General features: G+C 42.7%; 1 protein-coding gene across 1 annotated transcript in view; it reads right to left on the bottom strand.

Moving 5' to 3' along the window:
- Window positions 1–17,838, bottom strand: part of KREMEN1 (kringle containing transmembrane protein 1) — a 281,286-nt gene extending 263,448 nt beyond the window's left edge. The window contains exon 1 of the mRNA XM_075324324.1: window positions 17,588–17,838. Coding sequence (XP_075180439.1) covers window positions 17,588–17,666 — 79 coding nt within the window. The 5' untranslated portion in view covers window positions 17,667–17,838. The remainder of the gene's footprint in view (window positions 1–17,587) is intronic.
- Window positions 17,839–23,822: the final 5,984 nt, after the last annotated feature.

The following is a 23,822-nucleotide window of genomic DNA, read 5'->3' as shown; positions in this document are numbered from 1 at the left end:
ACACTTTGGTCATTTGCATATGATTTACAGATAATTTGGATACAGAAAGAATATTTTAAGGTCAGAGAAAACATTTAAAGGTCAGATAGATATTCTGCTGGATGGATACGATTTCCATTAAATCAATTGTCTCTTTTCACACAACTATTTATACAGATATTGATCTTACTGGTGGCCAAATTATATGTGTGTAAACCTATTTGTAAAATTTAATTCCGCTTTTAGCCATTCGCAAAGCAGTAGATTTGTCGCTGAAGGTCAGATTTAAAGGTATACTATGAAGGGTCTCTGTCTGATGTAAGGAAGCAATGCAGTAATTATCCACCAGTTTATGAGTTTGCAATAAATGGTATACTACAGTGGAACCTTGGTTAAAGAGTAACTTGGTTTGAGAGCATTTTGCAAGACAAGCAAAGCTTTTTAAACGTTTGTAACTTGATTTAAGAGCAGTGATTTGCAATAAGAGCAAATTCCCACCGTGCACGCTTCCGATTCTGTCCTTTCACCGCGATCTGACCCGCTCTGAAGGTAACTTTCTGTCCATATGTACTGTATACATTACACAGTATACCATTGCACAGTACAGTATATACTATATAGCATTTCTATCAATTTGCATTTTTGGATACAGTATTGTACTCTCTTTCGGCTAACCAGTACAGCACAGTGCTTATACTGTATATCCCAATTCTATTGGAAGCTAATGTGCAGTTTAATTTGTTTTATGTTTTTTACTGTACAGTATTTTGAATTACTGTAATAAGTTTGTATATATACTGTAAATATTTTTGGGTTGTGGAACGAATTGTCTGCATTTCAATTATTTCCTATGGGAAAATTCGCTTTGATATAAGAGTAGCCTTGGTTTAAGAGCGCACTCCCGGAACCAATTATGCTCGTAATCCAAGGTTCCAAATGTCAAATGTTGTCAAATGTCCAAAAGGAGCAAAAATATTCTTTAATTAGGTCATCTGAGGTCACAGGCTGCATACCTGTAGGATGTTACCCTTCTTTCAAGCAACTACACAACAGTTGAAACATGTAATTCTTTATAAAGTGGAAGAAAAGGTGTTTTGTGCCTTCCTGCCTTTTGATCTAATCTAAGTTGCTCATTTTGCATGCCCCTTTGACCTATAGCCTGAAGGAGGCCTATAACAGGATCAATCATTACGGTCAGATAGTCACAGACATGACACGCCAGATACATCTTTAGTGTGCCCAGGAGGAAAGTATTTTAACAATACTCCGCTGTACTCATCCCTCCGACTCATCCAAACCTCATCTAACTAGACAAACTGGTTTATCTCTTCTGTTCACAATTCACTAAGCATTGAAACCTGATTAGGGTAAAATGGTTTCAGAGATTGAACACAAAAATGTAATGAAAACTGAAAAGTAGGTTCTTGAAAGATTTATTTCTATTCTGCCATCAGGCTCTCTTCATGACATTTTGTAACATTAGTTCTAAGAAACAGTCCTTAGACATGTAAAGACATGGGTACAAGGGCTGTTGCCGAAAATACTTATGGAAATCTAGGTTTATAAATACTATACGCACATGCACCTTAGTTATAAAACTGCAAGTCGTGGATATAGCGTAAAAAGACTGCTGACTGGAACCTTTATGGTTGTTAGAAGTGTTTAGTTTATAAAGCCATTCTCCTCTCCAAGTCACATCTCACCACCTTTGTGACTGACCCTGTCCTATCCCACCTCATCCCCAACCTTACTACGGTGTTTAATCCGGCCCTAACCAATGTTTTCAACTAATCATTAACCTCCTCTACTTCCAACTATCACCCTATATCACTAATCCTATTCACTTCAAAACACCTTGAACAGCATGTCCACCTCGATCTCTCCTCCTACCTCTCATCAATTGTATATTGATCAGTGATAATCTAGCTTCTTTTCACATTACTCTATTATTATTATTATTATTATTATTATTATTATTTAGAGAGCACCATTGATTCCATGGTGCTGTACATGAGAAGGGGGTTACATACAGAATACATATACAAGTTTCAATAGACAGACTAGTACAGAGGGAAGAGGGCCCAGCCCTTGAGGACTTACATTCTATAGGATTTTGGGGAGGAGACAGTAGGTGGGGTGTAGGTTGGGTGGCAGCTCCGCACAGTGGTCAGGCGGCAGCTCCGCACGGTGGTCGGGCAGCAGCTCCGCACGGTGGTCGGGTGGCAACTCTACTACGCTACTAAAACTATCGTAACCAATCATAAATAACTTGTTATCTGTCAAAGCCAATAGACAATACTTGGCAGTCCTCCTTTTCAACCTGTCCTTTCGCCATAACACTGTCTTTTATCCATTAGGATTTTCCTGGTTTTCCTCATACCTCAGGAAAATACACTTAGCATCTCTCATTCTCACACTACTTCCTCATCCCACCTCATCTCTATTGGTGTCCCTCAAAGCTTTGTTCTGGCACCCTTACTCTTCTTCATCTATACCTTTGGCATAGAACAAAGTGCCATAGTTTCTAGTGCCACTTATATGACACTCAAATGTAACTCCCTGGCCCAAATGGCACCTCTTCCAGATATTTCTATTAGGTATAGCCTCCTCATGCTCATCACACTTTCTAAAGCTCAATGTGAAGAAAACTGAACTCAACATCTTTCCTTCACTTCATCCAACCTCCCTGCAAGACCCATCTATCACAGTAAATGACTGTACACTTCCCCCTGTGTTATAAGTTTTTTGCCTGGGTATAACCTTTTGTTAACTCATTTATATAGTATGACGCCCTGGCAAAACCAGGTAGTCACAGAGGTTGTACAAATCTCTCAGGTACACTATTCTATCCTCCTTGGCATACCAACACAAAACCCCCACCCAGGTACACCACACAGCCAGTAAAGCCTAGTCACCCCCTCATGACAATAGGGACACACCAGTGGGTGGGACCAGGTGGATGGGAGCCCCCACCTAGGGGTCCTGAGGTGTCAGGGGAGGGAACACAACACAACAGTCCAGACAGTGGAACAAGACAGGACAGTGAAGTGGAGAAGGAGAGCAGAGCAGTCTGTGTCAGGGAGAGGAAGAGAGAAGAGTGGAGAGCTGAAAGGAGAGAGTTGGATCTCCCTGGAGAGGGTGGTAGTTGGGGTTGGAGCCTCGGACCACCGGACAACTGGACTAGCTACGCCAACTAGGTGGCAGTGAGGGCCACAGGTGACGGAGATCCGGTCGCGGGGAACCTGAAGTAGACCGGGGCTGGGTTGTAGCCCACCGGTGCCAAGAGAGGGGATCCGGTCCGGAGGCCTTTACAAGTGGACTAGTCCAGGCAAGAGAGAAAGACAAAAAGTGCAGGAGAAAGGGGCCCTGGCTGTATATCTGCGTGTAGGATCCAGCAGACCACTCCAGAGGCTCCCGGCATCCGGTCCCCTGGTTTACAACACGGACTCTGTGTGTTTACTGACCCTCCAAATCATCAGCAGCTCATCCAGCAGCACAACAACCGAACTGTGAGTTTCCTGCTCCCTGCAATCCCTCACAATACCCTGGGCCCCGGGACTACACCTCCCCTACCCGTGGAGGAGAATTCCACCTTGCTGCCCTGCTCCATCTGCCCCGGGCACTCCATACCAAGGCAGCGGCGGTGTCACCATCCATCACCGCACCCCACGGGTGGCGTCACTGACAAAGACTCTATCCCCTGCAAATAACCCCTTTTCACTCGTGGGCGTCGGACAGCTCCGCGAGCCCTGGAACCGGCTGCCACTCGAGCCACAGCCACCACCCGGATCCGAGCGCCTTGAGCGCCCCCCCGGTTGTGGTCTGTCCCACGCCCGCGACAATAGCACTATTCATTTCTTCAGCGCTTTACATACATCATCATTGTCCCTACTGGGGCTCACAATCTAAATTCCCTATCAGTATGTATTTGCAGTGTGGGAGAAAACCCGTGGAGAACATACAACCTCCTTGCAGATCTCCTCTAATCCTCTGTAATCAGCCCTGTTGATGGTGTAGCATTCTAGAAAATAATTAAAAACAATTTAAAAGAATTTCTAATTTTCCCAAATAAATCTTATAGTCATTTTTACAGGAAAAACACTAAGTTAAACTAAGACAAAATCCAGAATAATCTCAATCTTGCGATTTTTGTGCAGTTTCATACTACTGTATTACTCTGCACCACTGCATCTATTTGGCAGGAAACCTCCCAAACATACCTGACTTATTTCATCTACTACCATATGGTTATGGTAGAATTATCATATGATTTAATAGTATGCCTCAATATCTTTCATTTATTTTATTACCTTATACATAGCCATTTATTTCCATAGTGGTTTTCAGACATGATCATCATTGTCCTTATTGGGGTTCACAATCTAAATTCCCTATCAGTGTGTCTTTGAAGGATGGGAGGAAAGTGGAGGAAATCCAGAACACAACACAAGAACATACAAACTCACTGCAGATGTGGTCTTTGGTGGAATTTGAACCCAGTACTCTAGTGGTGGAAGACTGTAATGTTAACCACTGAGCCACCATGCCGCCCTACTCTTTTCTTCAAAATCGCACAAAGAAGCCCTTAACACTTCCTGCTGTCTCCAACTCAATAAGTTTCCAGCCATCTTCATCAATGTTATAAAAAGCTGACTAATTTTTCATTTATCTTTTTTTCAAAGAGGGAAAAGCACAACAAGCTACATTTATTCATCTTATTCAGCTTGTAAAAAAACTGGATTGGAATGGGTATGTACCAATACACTTCAAATGCATACAAATATGATACGTTTTTCCATTATATTCCATGGGAATATAAATACATCCCACTCAATTGTAAAGTGCTGCAGTATATGCTGGCGCTATATAAATAAAATTATTATTATTTATTATCTGTTTAAATACATTTATCTTACAATACAAATGGATACATGAAGTATACCACAAAACATGGTGTTAAACAAGCCTTGAGTGTCCGGTAGACCATCAGGGACAAAAAAAAATACAGGCTTGGCCAGGGAGGTCTAAAGAAATAGGGTTTGAGAACAACTATTGAAGAAGTATGGCCTCCCTTATAATGACTATATACTCATGAAAGTTGTTGGTCACATTTCTGAAAACACATAAATGTCCAATATTGCTTTTTCTCAACATTAAATATAATGAGTCAGTCTAACATATATAGCCAACTTAATGGAGTAAACAGTGTTGTGCAAAGTAAGGTGTTGAAAAAAATGCTGCATAGATTACTTTCAAAAATAAAAGTGTTGTTAATAGCGTATTTTTATCAACTAACAATGCACAGAGAATGAACAGCGCCAAAATGTAAAACCAATACTTGTTGTGACCATCCTTCCCCTTCCAAACTGCAGGAAAGCATCAATTCATCTTGGTACACTTACACAAACATTTACTTTATAGGATTATAGTCAGGTGTATGAGTGACCAATTATATCAAACAGGTAATAATGAGCATTTTCATACTTGGGTTAAACCACAATTATTAACTAAAACAGAAACAGCTGTGTAGGAAGCTTAAAACTGGGTGAGGAACATCCAAATTCTGCTACAGAGGAGAGGTTGTGGAAGACAATTTCATATCATAAATCAGTCATACACCATGGCAAGGTATTAGTAGTGCATCAGAAAGGTTTCTCCCAAAGTTTTCAAAGCAAACTTGGCCAAGGAAACTTAGTGCAGCAGATGAAAGACCCGTCATGCTTATTTCCTGTTAAAATCGGAAGATTTCCAGTGCCATCAGCTCAGAACTGGCAGCGACCAGTAGAACCCAGCTATACCCTTCTACTGTTTTGAGAAGTCTGACCAAAAGTGGTTTTAATGGTGGAATTTCAGCTGACAAAAGCATACCTTCACCTAGAAAACATGGCGAGCACAAGGCACATAAATTCAGGTGCTAGCAAAGGCGGTCCTCTACACTCCCTCCAGGACACACCAGCCTTACCAGGCATCCGACCAATCTCAATTAGATTATGGGACCAGAGTCACCACCCTGCCCTTTTACCTCAATTATATGGACCTTTCCATTAATTATATCTCCTGGACCATTGCTCTAAGGCCACTGGCCATCATGTATGCAGGACTGTAGGACGACATTTATTATAACAAATCTGAACTGCTCCCCCTGAACCTCTCAGTATATACCACTACTTTACATATAACTTCAACTGAAACATCCTCCTCAACCAGGGTTACCTCTTTGTCTGGCCTAAAAGCCTTCAGGTGAATATTGCCACAAGTCATCCTGAGCAACTCTATGAATGATAAAGCCTGATTGGTCGAAACGATAATGTCAGAGGTCACTATTTTGTTAAAATCCACTGTACATTTTGCACTTTATTAAAGAAATTTTTGCATTCCAATTTAAGTGTGTGGCAATATTTGGACTATTTTAAAGCATACATTCGACATTGAAACAAGACAAAGAGACTCAATTATTTACGAAAACAAAGAAACAGGGTAGCAGGCACTGGCTAGTTAAAATTTGTCTGGGATTACATGAAGAGCCTACACCCACAGAAGCTCAGTGGGTAGGTCTCCAAGATGTTTGGAACAACCTTCCTGCTCAGTTCCTTTAAAAACTGTGTGCACGTAGAAAATGAATTGGCTTTTTGTAGACAAAGAGTGGTCACGAGAAATTTTGATATTTCTTTTGTTCACTCACTTTACATTTTATTAATTGTTAAAAATAAACTATTAACACTTCCATTTTTTTTTAAAAACACCATTTGCAGCATTTTTCAACATCAAACAAAAACTTATCCATAGCACTGTATATATAAGTAGAATAAACATGGCTACTTTTATAAGGAACCAGCACAGTGCCAGTCCATGTTGTACGTCTGTTATTGCAACTGAAGGGAATGAGGATGATATGCAGTATCACACGGAGCATATGGACTCACGTAAAAGTGTTTTTTGCAAAAAGCTGCCAAGTTTTACTAGTTTTGCATAACATCTTTAAATTCACTTAAGTGCAGATTATGACATGTGCTATACTGCTATACCGCACCCGTATAACAATAGAGTTGGAAGCAGAAAACACCATGTAGAAGTCTTCACATGTACAAGGTGTACCACAAAAATGTCGTTACATTTTGACATATTTCATAATGTTACAATTTGTGCTGTTCCCCGCAAAAAATGTGAATCAGGCTCGCCTGCATTGTAAGAATGTGTAGAATATATACATCACATGGCTGCACATGTTGAAACAAAATGAAAACATTTGGCTGCAGAAGTCTTTGTAGTCTGACTCACATTTTCTCTATGGTGAGGATAATGATTTCTTTATGCTGCCCAAGTGTTCTGCTGTCAAATGTCAAAGAGTGACAGAGTATGAATGGAGTGGTCAGACACAATGAGTGTACATGAGAACGTGTCCCAGACATTCACATTACATCACATTACTGAAAACGGCTACAACAAACGTCATTCCATGATTCAGGGGCTGAAAAACAGGTCACAATCATTGTAGATTTCTCATAAATTCATTCAGTTGGTCAGTGAAGAAACAGATCAGTCACCACTTATGGATTTGTATCAATTCTTTTCCGGGAAATGCCATTTTGAACTGTTAGAAATGGGAATTCGGTTCATGTACACCGCCATGTTTCTATTACTAGAAGGTGGCCCAATTCTAAAGTATCGGGTAGTCTAGAATGTGTATGAGGGTTAGCAGATTGAATAATAAGGTAGTGAATGGACTGGATGGGTTAAGTTTAATTTAATATTCTTATAATTGTTTATTGGTTTTAAAATGACAAACAACAGAAGGAACAGTTTTAGTAGATGAGTCTAATGTTTAATGATGTCCATGGCTTGTAATGAAAGAAGGCCATGAACAGTGTAAAGTTAAGTAAAAATATACTGATGCTGTGATGTGGCCCAATGTTGGTATGTGCCCCCATTGTGGTACGGCCACCATCCTGACATGTGCCCCCATCCTGCGGGGTAATGTGTGGGGGGGCGGAGCCGAGCAGGGACATGGTGCTAAGGACGTCAGTGCTGGGGACTGCATGGCTGGGGACAGGTGACTATTCGTGTGTGTGTGTTCAGTGTATACATGCGGAGGGTGGAGTGCAGGGGGGGTGGAGCCCAGTGGGGTAATGTGTGCGGGGGGCAGAGTCGAGCGTTGGGTATGTGTTGGCTGGGTTGCCGGTGTGGGCTCCCGGGGGTGCAGCACTCACCGGGGAGTCGGGGCTCCGTGTGGGTGCGGGGAAAAGTGTCGGGCGTCATCCTGTCGGCCCATAGTTCGGGCTGTTCAGTTAGCTGAGCTGTTGGTCGAAGGCTCTTTAGCGCGCGCGGTGTGGCGACGGTTGACACTAATGACGTCAAGGAGCAAGACAGACAGACAGACAGAATAAGGCAATTATATATATAGATAATACTACAGGTACATGGGGTCCAACTGAAGGGCTATTGGTCTCTAATTCCAGACTCACACATATATGGAGGTATTTCTGTTGGTTGTTATGTGAATTATGTAATGTAATCATGGCCAGGTTGGCCATCTGGCAGTTCTGCCAAATGCCATATGGGCCAGTCCAGCAGTGAGCCACATCTGACAGTAATACTTAATATTTTTTCTTTGCTTTGCCACTCAATAGGGTAGGGTGCAGGCGGCTTCTGTCCTACAGCCTGTAAGAGGCTGGCACGATGTAGGTAACGTCAAGTGGCATGATGACATCATTTCATTACATGGATGGAGCTGGGCCGGGGATTGACGAGAAGGAGCGCTTCACTGCTCAGCTTGGGATTAGGTGAGTATTAGAATATTTTTTATTTCTTTGCCAGGAATTGTGGAGGTATAATTACACGGGTCTGCAGTGGTAAAATTGTTAGAAAAGTAAAAGGTGATTTTTATATACTTTCAAACTCAGTAAAAATACTGAAATAATAATAATGTATTTTTTTTATTTCTATAGCACCAACATATTCCGCAGCGCTTTACAATTCAGAGGGGATATGTACAAACAACATGAGACATTACAAAATAACAAAATTCAGATGCCAAGAGGAGTGAGGGCCCTGCTCATAAGCTACAGTCTATGAGGGAACAGGGGAGACACAAAAGGTGAATGGGGGGTGAAAAGCTTGTTATATATGGGCCAGACATCCATATAATAGGGGATTCAAAACCAGCTGCGTGGACTGGTAACCAGCCAGAATTTATACAGGTACAGAGTGTAAAAAAGTACATGAAGAGGAAGGAACCAGAAGATACAGGCGACCAGAATTGTAAGTAAATTTTATGAAGGGCAGAATGGGACTAGATTAGATGAGGGAGGTGAGGTGATAGGCTAGTCTACAGAAATGTGTTTTCATCAAATTCCATCATGTACAGTTTTTTCATAAACAGTGAATCCATAAGCTTTTCTTGGCCATACTTTGACCCCTTAACATGACAACTGGTGGATGATTTTGGAGTCATTAGATTGGTTAGAAATTAATGGACGCTGTGCTGTGATTGGCTGCTGTGGGCAGAGAAGATTTTCTTAACCCAGCATCTAAGCAGTGTGGTGGTGTCCATAGTATCCAATCATAACATATGTTTAATTTTACTTCAGCAGTATGAGAAAGGAAAGCTGCAGTATTTAATGGTTGTGGTGGATTAATATTCTGTTTCTAACAATGTGATCAAAATGGCTACAAGTTGGTGTTGCAATTCACCTGACAACTTTTACTACATTTGTGGTTGTTTTGTAGTGAAGAAACAATGTGTCACAAGGGTCTCCTATCATTAGGAGACTTGTGACAGTTCTGAGATCTTTGTCCCACATTACCCTGAAAAACTCTGATTTTAAACAGGTTTCCCTTCTATTGGTGCTGCAAGAGTTGATGTAATTTTTCTAGCTAGCAGCTTCTGGGTAGTTCTCCTCAGGTGCAGCCGGTTTGTGACCACTCTCATCCCCTTTAAATAGTCAAATGTTGCATCATATGATGCCGGTAATAGAATTCATTCTTCTCTAGCCACCATTGAGAAAGGAAGCTCTGGTACCCACTGGAGTCCTGCTGCTGCTGGAGCCTTGCTGTTGTAGTTCAGCTGGTGGAAGCCATGTCGCCAGCAGGCCTGGTGCTTGGCTGAAACTATAGAAGTTGGTTGTATATCTTTTTTCGTCTATATCCACTGTCTGTCCTTCCCCGTGTAATATTACTGTAGTGATAATGTCTAGTGCACTTATTGGCCTTGGCACTATATATGGTGAGAGAAGGGACAGTTGACAACAAGGCATATGATAGCAAAGATGGGAAGGACTCTTTTAGGGACGTTAGGGGAGCTTATTAGAGGTCATACGCAGGTTAGTGTCAGGAGGTGTCCCAATCCTTGCTCCCTATTTTCACAGCCTACCATCCCTGTTGATCCCCGTGTGTTTCGCCACAGGCCGGACAGTCATTGGTCCATGCACATCTATCATGCAGTGTGCCAGACATTCACCAGTCCGAGCATGACAAAATGAAAGAACATTACAGACTTTGTTAGAAAAGTGTATTATGTATGCTTTGGAGTAAAATTAAGTAATCAGAACAAGTTGTGGGCTCCACATGTAGTGAGTTCTGTTTTTGTAGAAAAATTACAAGAATGGTATCAAGGGTAAAAAGAAGCTTTCGTCTTGGCGTACTTAAGATCTGGAGGGAACCACAAAATCATAGTGATGACTGCTATTTTTGTACGTGCAACATGGAGGAATTCAATCTTAAAAATAAGAAGGAAATATTTTCACCCTGTGTCTCACGGTCCAGTAATACCTGTCCCTTCACCTCTGGAGAAACTTGAAGATGCACCTGATTCAGAACAGGATTCTGATGAAGACATTAATACTAGTCCCAGTGAAACACAGGTCTTTTACAGCTTGAATTAAATTATTTAGTCAGGGACTTTAAGGCGGTTTTCACACTTCCGTTGTTTTGCATCAGTCACAATCCGTTTTATGCCTGACGTGACGGATGCGTTGGAGATTGTGGTACAACTCTTGGGACGGATCCGTTAAAAAAACTCATCTGTTGTACTAGTTTGCACCTGGCAGAATCCAGCTGTGGCCACCAGTAACCTGAGTGACGTCACCGCTGACAGCACGACTCACTTCAGTTGCTCCGTGGAGCTCACAGCGAGTGTCGGTGTTCTACGGCCGCTCCTGTGAGCTTTCGATGTAGCAGAGCTGAAAGCGTCGTGGGACCTCGTGTGGATTACGCCGGACCTGGAGGGGTATTTGTGGATTAATAAAGTGGTGAAAGAGGGTGTTTTTTTGTTTTTTATTTCAAATAAAGGATTTTTCGGTGTTTGTGCTTATTTACTTTCACTACAGTTTAGTGATGTGGGGTGTCTCAGACACCTGCCATCACTAAGCTAGGACTTAGTGGCAGGTATGGGCTGCCATTAACTCCTTATTACACTGATTGCCACCTCACCAGGGCAATTCGGGATGAGTCGGGTAGAGTCCCGGGACTGTCGTATCTAATGGATGCGGCAATTCCGGGCGGCTGCTGGATGATAGTTTTAGGCTGGGGGGCTCCCTATAATGTGGGGCTCCCCATCCTGAGAATAGTGTGGCTTTACCTTGACTGGTATCAAAATTGGGGGGACCGCACAATATTTTTAATTATTTATTTATTGTACTGCACGGTATAGAACCACCCACCGGTGGTTGTGATTGATTGCAGTGAGACAGCTGTCACTCAGCATGGGGGCGTGTCTGATTGCAACCAATCATAGGCAATGGTGGGGGAAAGCAGTGAATACGAGTTGGAGTAATGAGCGGTCGGCATTTTCAAAAGCAGGAGAAGCCGCCAGAGCAGTGTGACAGCCATGCAGCGCCGTGACAGTGATCAGTGAGTATGAGAGAGGGGGTGAGAGGTAGAGACAGACCGACCCACTGACTAACAGAGAGAGAGAAAGAGAGAGAGAGAGAGGGAGAGAACAACCGACCGAGAGAGAGAGAGAGAGAGAGAGAGATAGATGTTCTAACCAGAAAGGAATTTACACATCTCAGCATGCTCTGTTGCTAAAAAAGGGAACCGTCACCCGAATCCGTCATTAGACGGATTGGACGGATTCAGGCGCCCATAGGCTTCCATTATAACCTACGACGGATGCCGACGGAATCCTGCGCACTGCGTTTTTTCGACGCAAAAAAAACGTTACATTCTGCATTGCTTCCGCCCGGCAGTCAGTCATTCTATGACTGATCAGTCGCATAGCAGATGCAATGCAGGGCCATCAGTCGCAATCCATCATTAATACAAGTCTATGGGGAAAAAACGGAATCAGGCAAAATATTTTGCAGGATACCGTATTTCCTCAAGGCGACAGATTTGAGACTGATGCAAAACAACGGATGTGTGAAAGCAACCTTTAAGCTTCCTAAATACTCTACAGCAGGGTTCCCCAACTCCAGTCCTCAAGGCCCACCAACAGTGCATGTTTTCAGGATTTCCTTAGCATTGCACTGCTGTTGGAACCAGCACCTGGGCAGGTAATTACATTAACACCTGTGCAATACTAAGGAAATCCCAAAAACCTGCACTGTTGGTGGGCCTTGAGGACTGGAGTTGGGGACCTCTGCTCTACAGAACCTTTAGGCTTTGGACTAAAAGTAAGCAACTTGCTAGCTTATGGTATTTGTTTTTCATGGTACAGAAGCAGGGAAAAGGAATTCCTTCTATACTTCTCTCAAGGTGGTACTCTAAAGTATTGCAGTGATGTTCTTGAGCTGATGGAAAAAATTAATGTTGAGTACAAAGTGAGTGAGTGGAGACTCTTTATTGATTAATCCAAAAAAAGTGTAAAAACTGCGCTGCTGTACAATGGCAGCTAGTATGCGTCAGTGCATGTATGACATTCTGTGCACCTGAATGAAAGCTATGAGAATTTAGACTTTCTTCTCAAAAAAGTTAACTATGAAGATCAAGGATGGTCAATATGTGGTGATCTGAAAGTGCTCCTGGGCAGCAAGGAGGATACACAAAGTACCTATGCTTTTTGTGTAAATGGTACAGCTGTGATAAGTCTCATCACAGAAGCCAAAAAAAGTTGGCCAACAAGAATATCTTTCCGACATTGACTGAAGAACATAGTGTCGGAAAGTTTGGTCGATCCCACTAAAGTTCTCCTGCCACAACTCCACATTAAGCTTGGACTCATGAAGCAATTTGTGAAAGCTCTACCAAAAAAAGGAGAGACTTTTAAGTAACTGTATATCAAGTTTCAGGGACTGTCCGAAGCAAAACTGAAGACGGACATTTCATTTTTGTGGGTCCGGATATTCGAAAACTCACGAAGGACAACGTGTTTGAAAATTAAACCTGTTGAGAAAAGGGATTGGGTTTCTTTTAAAGAAGTCATGAAGAAATTTCTAAGTAACAACAAAGATCAAAATTTAGGTCCATTGTGGAAAACATGCAGAAACGTTCCAAAGCCTTGGGTTGTCTAATGAATATGAATTTACATTTTTTACATTCCCATTCCCATTACTTTCCTGTAAATCATGGTGCTATTAGAGAAGAGCAAGCAGAAATATTTCTTTAGGATAGCAAGGAGATGGAACGACGATACCAAGGTAGATGGAATGTTTACATCATAGGGGACTACAGCTAGATGCTTCACAGAGAAGATGCACAGGCCTTCTGTAAGAAAAAAGGGATCAAGAGAAGCTTTGAAAAGAATAGGAAAAGGCGCAAGAATTAAATTTCCAGCAAAGTTGCAGAATAAACTCTCAATATATTTTTATAAGTAATATTGAGTAATTTTTTGGCTACAATAAATATGTTTTTTATTTATCCTGCTTGTAAGTAAATTCACATGTGTTTCGTTCAAAAATCATACGTCAAGGTTAAAAATTAGAGTGTTTTCTTTAAATTAAGGCGTGAGAAAACATGAGAATCAGTCAGTGGATTTGAAAAAAATGTCATAAACCCTAAATTTTGCATTGATGTGTTATTATAATAAGGAGGCCTATCAGCGCGCTATTGATAATACGCTAATATTATAAGGAGTCACAAAGAGTCACTATTATTATTATTATAATACTCTGAAAGGGGTACAATTGTTGTTGTTGTTATTATTATTATTATGATTATTATTATTATTATTATTAGGAGGCCCAGTAGAGTACTATCATTACTTTTAGGAGGCACAGGGAGTACTAGTTTTGTTTAAAAAAATACAAGGAAAACTACTAGTGTAAGGAAGCCCAAAGGTGCAGGTTTGGCACAATTATTATTACAATTAGGCCCAGGGGGCACTGTTATTGTTATAAGGAATCACAAGGAAATACTGCTATTATATGGAAGCCCATGTGACGGTTCAGCACTATCATTATTATAAGGAAGTACAGTGGGATTGGATAAGAAGACAACATAGGTAATATTATAAAGGTTCCCATGGGATATTTTTATAAGAAGGCAGAGGAAGCATTATTACTGTTTAGTTGTACAGTAAAGGCACTGTTACTGGAGGGGCACAAAAGGATGGTCGTTTTAAAAGTGGAGGAATGGGATTATAGTCCATAGAGACATCATTATGTGGTGGTCATGGTGTGGCAGTATTTTTACCTATATATAGTGGTACAATTGGTAATATTAGTCTTGCAGTGTCAAGCAGGGTCATATTTGTGATACCACTCATGCTGGGAAGTAGCTACAGGAGAGGATCATGGACCTGTGTGCTTTCAAATGCCAGGGATGGATTTCAGTTCCAAACCATCCCTGATATAACAACATTGGGTGAATAGTAACTATTCGTGTTCGGATAATGCTTACCGAATACCGAGTACTATTCCAGTATTTGGAACGTCAAGAAAAATGCTCAGGTTCCCCATTGACTTGCATAAGGTTGGTTAATCTTGACGAATACTGGAATAGTACTTTGTGATTTGTTATGAATAATCTGAACACAAATAGTTAGTATTCGCTCATCAGTAAACAACATGCTATATTACATTCCCTATTATCTTGTAATTTGGGGCCGAGCCCCTGGACTGCTCCTCCAGCACGCAATGACAGCTGTGCTCCTTTTGGCTTAACAAAAAATCATGCCCAAAACATTTATTTTTTTAAGAAAAATTGGGAAAAGTCCTTATTTTTATAGATAGTTAATGAATTTACAGACGTGTATGCAAAATTATAATTGTATTTATGGTTTCAGAAACCAGCACATTCCAGTTAGGTTTTATTTCACATACTTATTACCCAGTAATCATATTTTTGCTATGATATTGATGCTGATAAGAACCCACGCAAAATTACCCAGTGTGAATGAGACCTAATGATATGTGATTAATTGTATTCCATATTTTTCTCCACAGGATACTTTTTAATTGGACTAATAAAACACATCCATGTAGCTTAGACCTTTAAGTTCTTAATCCAAGAATTCACAGGTGTTTTAATCCTACTGGGAAATGTTTGGTATTGAAGAGGTTAATATGTCCTTAAAAACATTGAATGTCTATTATCAGTTAAGGATTAAAATCTGTTTTTATTTGTGACATACGTTTACCCCTTTCTAACCTGAACAGCAGGGGGGTCTCCTCCACATGTGCGGAGGAAATCTGACGTGAGCTTCTACGACCCTGAATGACATTATGCTACAGACGGAAAGCATGCTCGGTGGAAGGACAACAAAGGAAGGATCCATCGTCAGTACATATGGAAATCGAATAATTCTGAAATAATGGTGACTAGATACTACACAAAAGCCGTGAAAACATGAATTATGTTGGGGTAGTGAAAATATAAAGGAAAAATACTGCAGATTTTCTTTCACTTGGGGTAAATACTCAGTTTCCGGTACACCTGCCTACTGTGGCCAGTAAACAACCCCGATAAGCTATATACAAGCTGATCGCCAGTCATTTATTGACAGGCTGACGAGACTTTTCGCTAATTTTTCTTAATACGAGTCGTATAAAGCATCATCATTATTAGCAGCACATCTACTGCTTGCCCAGGACAATTTGCTGTCGATAAAATAGTTTTTAATGAGAGAATGAAAGATCCGATCACCTGACAAATGCTCCATCATCAGGCGTTTGCAGACATGTTTATACAAGTCAATAAATGGTGAACAGAGATCTAACGAAACACTCGTTACCAATTATCAGCTCGTCTGGGCCTTCATTTCTGTATTTAGATGGCCTGCTCATGATGGGGCTTGTTGGCAGCCCACGACACCTGGAGCTTCTAATCCACCAGTGCCAACCACTTCCTTAAGTGAATATTGTCTTGAGTGAAGCCTTTATTAGCATTCTATCATTTCCTTGCTGATCTGAACATGATATGAAACTGTCGGAGGTCAAAGAAGCGAATACTTCAGGCCGGCTTACACCTTACTAACCACAAAAACAAGCCTCTTGCATTTTGTTAGGTGTCCCAGAATAGAACAGCATCATTTATTAATGGTTACGTTACAAGCATCGGTTTTCCGGCATATTTAAAGAGTAGAACATGTTAATACATGTGCTCCAAGGCGCTTATAAAACATTCACTTGATGATACGCTGTATGGAGCTTTCATCTGTTAAACTGTATTGTAAACCGCCTGTCACACGCAGTAAACTGGGTCATTATTCTTACTTTGCACTGTTCTACAGGAGCTAACAATGCAGGCGTTCATATTTCACTATGCAAATACTGAGCCTCACGCGTCAAGCGCAAACCAACGATATTCATCAGACACAGAACCTATAGTCTGCAACTGTTTGACCCCGTCACCCATAGCAATCCTCAGATGACCGTCTGGTACAGAGCAACACATACAACCAGGTATCTTTACAGTATATACACATTGTTCCAAACAGCCTAATAAAAGCACTAAATTATAATTCACCTGTATGAAGAGCACACATCAGTAATACCAGGGGAGACAACCTGTGGCTCTACAGCTGCTGCGGAACAGACACATTGCCCGGTAGCCAACAGTGACCGACAGGACTTGTAGTTCTACAGTAGGTGCCAAACCAAAGGACACCCATGTTTTCATCCCATTCATATCACGATTATGTTCACAAAATAATTTTCCGTTCTAATAAAGATTGAGATGAGACATTGTCATCTTACCTTTGGTATTTAGAATTTACCCTACTCTAAGAGGTAAGTGGAGTTAAGTGAAATTGAATGAATTGGAATGGAATAAATGGCGCTATAATAATAAATAATAATAATAATAATTCTCATCGATATTGAAGGCAAATCAGTCTTAATAACAAACGACGCTGATCAATTCACCCTTATAAACAAATATATCAATATACAATTTTCCAAGATCAACCCAACCGAATAATGTCGTTGATGATATGTAATAAAGTCATTGATTTTACAGCCCAAGAGACAACAGTTCAATGCAAGCAACACCTGAGCTCCTAAATTCACCTGTAAGAGCTGTACAAGGAGCAGAGTACAATCGTCTCCATAGGAGAATTCTCTATAAAGGAGACAGTAAACTAAACTCCCCGGCTCCCAAAACCTGTCAATATCCAGCCTGCAATCCCAAAGCATATTGCTGCCTCCCTCCTTTCTCCCCCAAATCCTGCTGCACCAATGGCAGAAGTGGAGGCTGCTGGTCAGCTTTATCCCCTCCACCCTTCTGCACTCACCAGAATGAAAGAGATCAGAGCAGAACACCAGCACTGAAGGCAATAGCAGGATCCTGAATGAAAGTGTCCACAAATCCATTCCCCTTGCTGAGTTGAGCAGAATATGTGAGGAGAGTGACAGGCAGCACAGGATTCCCCTAGATGTATAGCAGGTTGCTCATTTGCTCAGATCCTGAGAGGGACTGGCTCAGCTTCGGGGATGCCTTTTATTTTCGGTTGTTGTTACGGATTGGAGAGGGAAAGCGAGAGATACTGTAGGATAAGGCAAAGGGGAACCCTACAGACGCTTCACAGCAACTGCAGTCAGATCCCAACCTAAGTAGTCATTCTAGGGACTGACTTAGGATCCTATTACCATGATCATGTGACAGGATACATACTGCGGAGAGACAAATGCTTTTTTTTTTTTCCTTTTTAACCAGTTCATTGTGAGTGACAATACAACTTCTACAAGCAATGTATGGAGCCTCCCGTCCCTCCTATATCTATTTCAGGTGTAACTTCAAAGGGAGGGAATAAATCAGTAGGTTGTGAATGGTGGAGGGGACAACCGATCGTACCCGAGACCGGTAAACAGCGCTGCGGAGGACAGACCTGCTCTCAGACCAGCCCTGGTGTAACACTTAAGGGGGGCGGTTGGTTTTATCATGACAAATGTCGCTTTAGTTTCCTGAAATTTTACAAATTGGGTTGACTATTATTAAAAGTCATGTAAAAGTTTAAAAAAACTACTTTTTTATATGCAATCATACTCGCTAAATATCACATGGTCACACAAGTGTATTTTTTATCCAGAAAACTCAGATTGCATACTTGTGTCCGTTGTTCACACCCATACGGCATCCGAATTTATACATCAACATTTTATAAGATACAATATCAAATACAGACTCATAGATTAAAAATGTCAATGTATCCTAAAAAATCGAATGCTGTACAGATGATCCGTACGGAATTCTATATTTATTCACTCCCATAGACTTGTTGGGTAGTCCGATCTGATATACAGAATAATGATGCTGCAATGATTTTCACAGGGACACATGTTCCATTGGAAAAAACTGTCATCTCAGCCCCATTGAATTCCATTGGTTAGTGTGCTGTTCGATTTTTTCTCAGACAGCACTCTCTGTATAATACGCTTGTCTGAACGAACCCTTATGGGTGCTTTACACGCTGCAACATCGCTAACGATTTATCGTCGGGGTCATGGTGTTTGTGACTCACATCCGGCGTCGTTAGCGACATCGCAGCATGTGACACGTATGAGCGACCTTCAACGATCGCAAAAGTGGTTAAAATCATTGGTGTTGGAGAGGTCGTCCAAACACCAAATATCGTTGTCTGGTGAGTAGCGATGTTGTTCCTTGTTCCTGCGGCATCACACATCGCTATGTGTGACACCGCAGGAGCAACGAACATCTCCTTACCTCCGTCCACCGGAAAAGAAGGAAGGAGGTGGGCGGCATGTTCCGGTCGCTCATCTCCGCACCTCCTCTGCTATTGGACGGCTGCCGTGTGACGTCACTGTGACGCCGCACGAACCGCCCCCTTAGAAAGGAGGCGGTTCACAGGCAACAGCGACGTCGCAGGGAAAGTAAGTAGTGTAACGGGTGTAAGCGATGTTGTGCGCCACGGGCAGCGATTTGCCCGTGACGCACCACCGACGGCGGCGGGTACGCTCACTAGCGATATCGATACCGATATCGCAGCGTGTAAAGTACCCCTAAGACTGGGGCAACACAGCAACTTTGGACGTACTCAGCAGGTGATCACTTTTGCCACTGCTATATCACAGCATCACACAAGTGAATGTTATAAGACTGCGAAAAACAAGTCACAAAGCATCCAAATCCAGTTTACATCTGTGTGACATCCGTTTTGTCTCTGTTTTCCCTCTGTTTTTTCATCAGATTTTTTTTTCCACTGAAGCAAGTAGACTGCCCAAACCTTTTTTTATCCATTGACTCTTAGCAATGGATCAAATAAAAACATATAAAACACTGATTGAAAACTGAAATACAAACAATGACTTCTGTGCTTCGTCCGTTTTAGGCTTCATTCACAGATCCGTGTGACGTGTCCATGTAATGTCAGTTTTTTCCCTGGATAACACACTGACTAATAGAGAGAGCGCAGTGACTCATGGATCCGTCTGCCCGGTCTGTGAGACTCAACATATCTTATTCTCATCTCATTGTGGATCATAGTTTGAAGTCTACGGGGATCCGAGTAAAACTCGGAAGACATACGGTACTTTGTACTACAAGGGTCTATTCAAGATTCATCTATTTTTACCTTATCTATTGTTAAGACTAGAGATGAGCGAACCGGCCGTGGTTCGGCTCGAGTTCGGTTCGTCAAACGGAGGTCTCGTTCGAGTTTGGTTCGGCGAACGTTCGACGAACCACTCGAACCGCATAGGAAACAATGGCAGGCAATCACAAACACATAAAAACACCTAGAAAACACCCTCAAAGGTGTCCAAAAGCTGACAAACAACTCACAATCACAACACAACACAAACACATGGGAAAGTGACAAGGACATATACTCATGCGAAAACAAAGGAGCTGGACAAGGAAAAAGAGGAGGAGACACAGATATGAGTATATGCAAGGGAACGTCGATGCCATTACTGTGCAACTTGAGCCCTGCTCATTTTAGGCTTCCAATCTGGATAAATTGCCTGAGCTCACCACGTACGCCTTGGGGATCTTGTTGTGTCCCGCAGCCAGCGTTTTCTTGGAACGTGTCCTCAGTGCTGCTGGGGGTGTGCTGATAGCTAAGCACACGCATCTGTCCACTGACAATGTGGACAGACTAACGTTCACCAAGATGAACAAGTCATGGCTCTCAGAGGACTTTTCTTCCCCTGGCTCAGCCAGGGGAGGCGAAAGGCACGCGTATTTTTGAGAGTGCTTCATGCAAAGGATCTTTTTCATCTTGAAAATGGGGTCAACTGATGCCAGTCAAGTGGGGTGTGTGTGGCCCAATTAGTGGAAACGAGGGAGACTGTGGTTGGAGTCCCCTTGCTTTTGAAAAAAGAACCAAGATGAATAAGTCATGGCTCTCAGAGGACTTTTCTTTCCCTGGGTCATCCAGGGGAGGTGAAAGGCACGTGTATTTTTGAGAGTGCTTCATGCAAAGCATCTTTTTCATCTTGAAAATGCGGGTCAACTGATGCCAGTCAAGTGGGGTGTGTGTGAACCAATTTTTGGAAACAAGGGAGACTGTGGTTGGAGTCCCCTTGCTGTGTTTTACATGCTTTTAGAAGGGCATGACATGACTTAGAGGTTGACTTTCAGCATCTGCAAACTGTTGGCTACCAAAATGCTTCCTTTCCAACCTTTTTAACCGAGGATTTTCGAGACCTTATGCCCATCGCAGTGCCCCAAGAGCCGATGCGCAGGCGCCACTCCTTCTCCAACAAAGGCGTGCACGCGCTACACCAGCATGTCACACCAAACATCACCGCTTCTTTGAGAAACTGTGTGACAGGGTGCATTTCACCACAGATACTTGGCCCAGTAAGCATGGACAGGGGCGTTACATGTCGCTGACTGGGCAATGGGTTACTATGGGGAGAGATGGAGAAGGGTCTGCTGTACAAGTCTTGCTGTCCCCACGAGTTGTATCAATCCTTCCTCTGTATGTAGAAGTTAATACACTGTTTCTGCCTCCTCAACCTCGTGTGGGTCCTTCACCTCGGCCCAAACCCTGTGTGGTCAGGGCACCCTTCCTTGTAACTGCGCACAAGGAATACCACACACCTCCTTACCATGCTGGCAGCAGAGCTCAATGCCATCATGTGGTCAAATGTTTACTTTGAAATGTATGGGACATGTGAGTCACACCGCTGAGAAGTTGTGGACGGTTAGCTCTGGAGACCAAGTTTCATCAATGGTTGTCTCCACTCAACCAGCAGCCAGGGAAGGCCGGGTGTGACAATAATGCAAACATGGGTGCGGCCCTTCGCCGTGACAATGTGACACACGTGCCTTGTGTGGCTCACGTATTGAACCTGGTTGTCCAGCAATTTTTAAAGCACTATCCTGGCCTACATGGCCTTCTGCAAAGGGCACGGTATAACGCCTTCCTTGATCCACACACTCAGATGGGCTGTAAAGGATAGGCTAGAGGGAAGCCACTCACCAAGCAGGACCCCTAGAACCCTGAAACCCTTTAACCCCTATACAGGGATTAGGAATTACACAGGGCCCAAGGGGATCAATACCTGTGTAAGGCTGCAGTTCCAGAGAATAGTAGTCAGGCAGGGACAAAACATTAATTGAGGTACAGGAACAGAATGGGACGGCCAGGACTTAATCAGAAAACAAGCAAGGTGAAATGCGGATCGGCCAACAAGGTACATAAACAGCAAGCAGGAAAAGTAGTTAGGTAACAAGCACACAAATCATAAAACTGAACTGGGGGTAAAAGTAACCAGAGGTTCATAGCTATGTCTGGCAGTGGTCTGCAGACAGGATGGGCATAAAAAAGGGTGTGGTATCTTTCCATTGGTTGTAGCTGAATGATGGTACTTCATCTGTGAGATACCCACCACCTACATTCAGCCAGAGATTCTGCATCTGTCAAGGTAATGCAGCCCAGTGGGTGAGCATAACCTGCGTCCACCTGCGCCGCTGGCATCGACTCCTCTACCATCATCAGCACTATGCATGAAAGGAACACGTTGTCACCTGGCGACCGGAGTACAAATTGACAGAGCGTACTCTGTTGATGACTTAACCGCATTGTGCGGCAATGATGCAAACCTGGCTGCGGACCATCGTCAGGGCAATGTGACACACGTGCCTTGTATGGCTCACGTGTTGAATCTAATTCTCAAGCAATTTTTAAAACACCATCCCGGCCTACATAGCCTTGTGCAGCGGGCACGCTCGCTATGTGCTCACTTCCATCGTTCGCACACAGCAGCTCAACAACTTCCGTCGCTACAGAAGTCTTTAGGTCTGGTGGTTAAACGCCTGAAATGTGATGTGCCGACACGCAGGAATTTGAATCTGCACATGTTGCAGCGTTTGTGCCAGCACCGCCGAACCCTGCTGCAATACGTTATGACATATAGCCTGGCCTAACTTGATCCAGAGGTGGTGCAGATCACGCTGCTGGAGTGGTGTCAGATCAAGGACCTATGCACCCTTCTACACAGTTTACAAATGTCGACGAAGATGTTTAGCACTTGCAATGCCATTCTCAGCGTGACAATTCTGGTCATCTACATGATGGAGCACACTGTAAGCATTATTCAGAGTCAGGTGTTGGGACAAGAGGAAGGAGAGGAAGTACAGGAGGAGTCATATGCGGAAGGGATAACAAGATCTACGAGGTCCAGATGGTCAGCGGCACCTAGGCGGCAGTCATGGTGGGGGAGAGGGATTAACAAGGGCGCATAGTATCAGCAAAAAGTGTTGAGGAAGGTGCAGGAGCCCATGAAGAAATGGAGGACGAACTGGCGATGGGCATGGAAGACTCAGCTGATGAGTGAGAGCTTGCTTACATTTCGGTTGTGCGAGGTTGGGGGGAAAGGGCAGAGGAAGGAGGCACGATTCTCACCTCTCTGCCACCAACACACCAAGGACTTGGTCCTCCTGGATGCACAAGACACATACATGAGCGCCTTCTTGCTGCACTACCTACAACATGACCCTTGGATTGTACAAATTCGAAGTAATGCTAACTACTGGGTTGCCACACTGTTAGATCCCCGGTACAAGACAAAATTTAGCGAAATAATTCCTGCCATAGAAAGGGACGCACGTATACAGGAGTATCTGCAGAAGGTGGTACGCAATCTTAGATCTGCTTTTCCACTAAACACCAGTGCTGCACAGAGTGAATCTCAACGCTTTGTCATGGATAGGAGGAAATGGTCTTACTTGTCCACATCTGAGGGACCGAGGGCTGGCTGCTGTGCTGAGATGGCATTGAGTACGGTGTCCCTGAAGAGTTGCACTTTTGGTCATATACAAAATGAGTTGAAAAAGGACAGATGCTGGTGGAAAGGGGAACAGGTGTGTTGGAAAGGGGAAAAAAGTTTTTGTCCGTGGGTTTGGTGGTTAAGCAAAAGTAACATTTGCTGAAGAAACACCATCTGCTATGGTGGGACTGGCAGATTTGGATAAGGTGGTATATACTATGTTACCGCTATATACCGAAAATTAATAAGAAAAGAAAGAGAAAGGTATATATCCCCATCAGCAGTCAGTGT

This window comes from Anomaloglossus baeobatrachus, chromosome 1 (genome assembly GCF_048569485.1).
Source record: "Anomaloglossus baeobatrachus isolate aAnoBae1 chromosome 1, aAnoBae1.hap1, whole genome shotgun sequence".
In the NCBI taxonomy this organism is placed as follows: domain Eukaryota; kingdom Metazoa; phylum Chordata; class Amphibia; order Anura; family Aromobatidae; genus Anomaloglossus; species Anomaloglossus baeobatrachus.
Note: the sequence above shows the minus strand (reverse complement) of the source record. Positions and strands in the feature narration are given on the sequence as shown.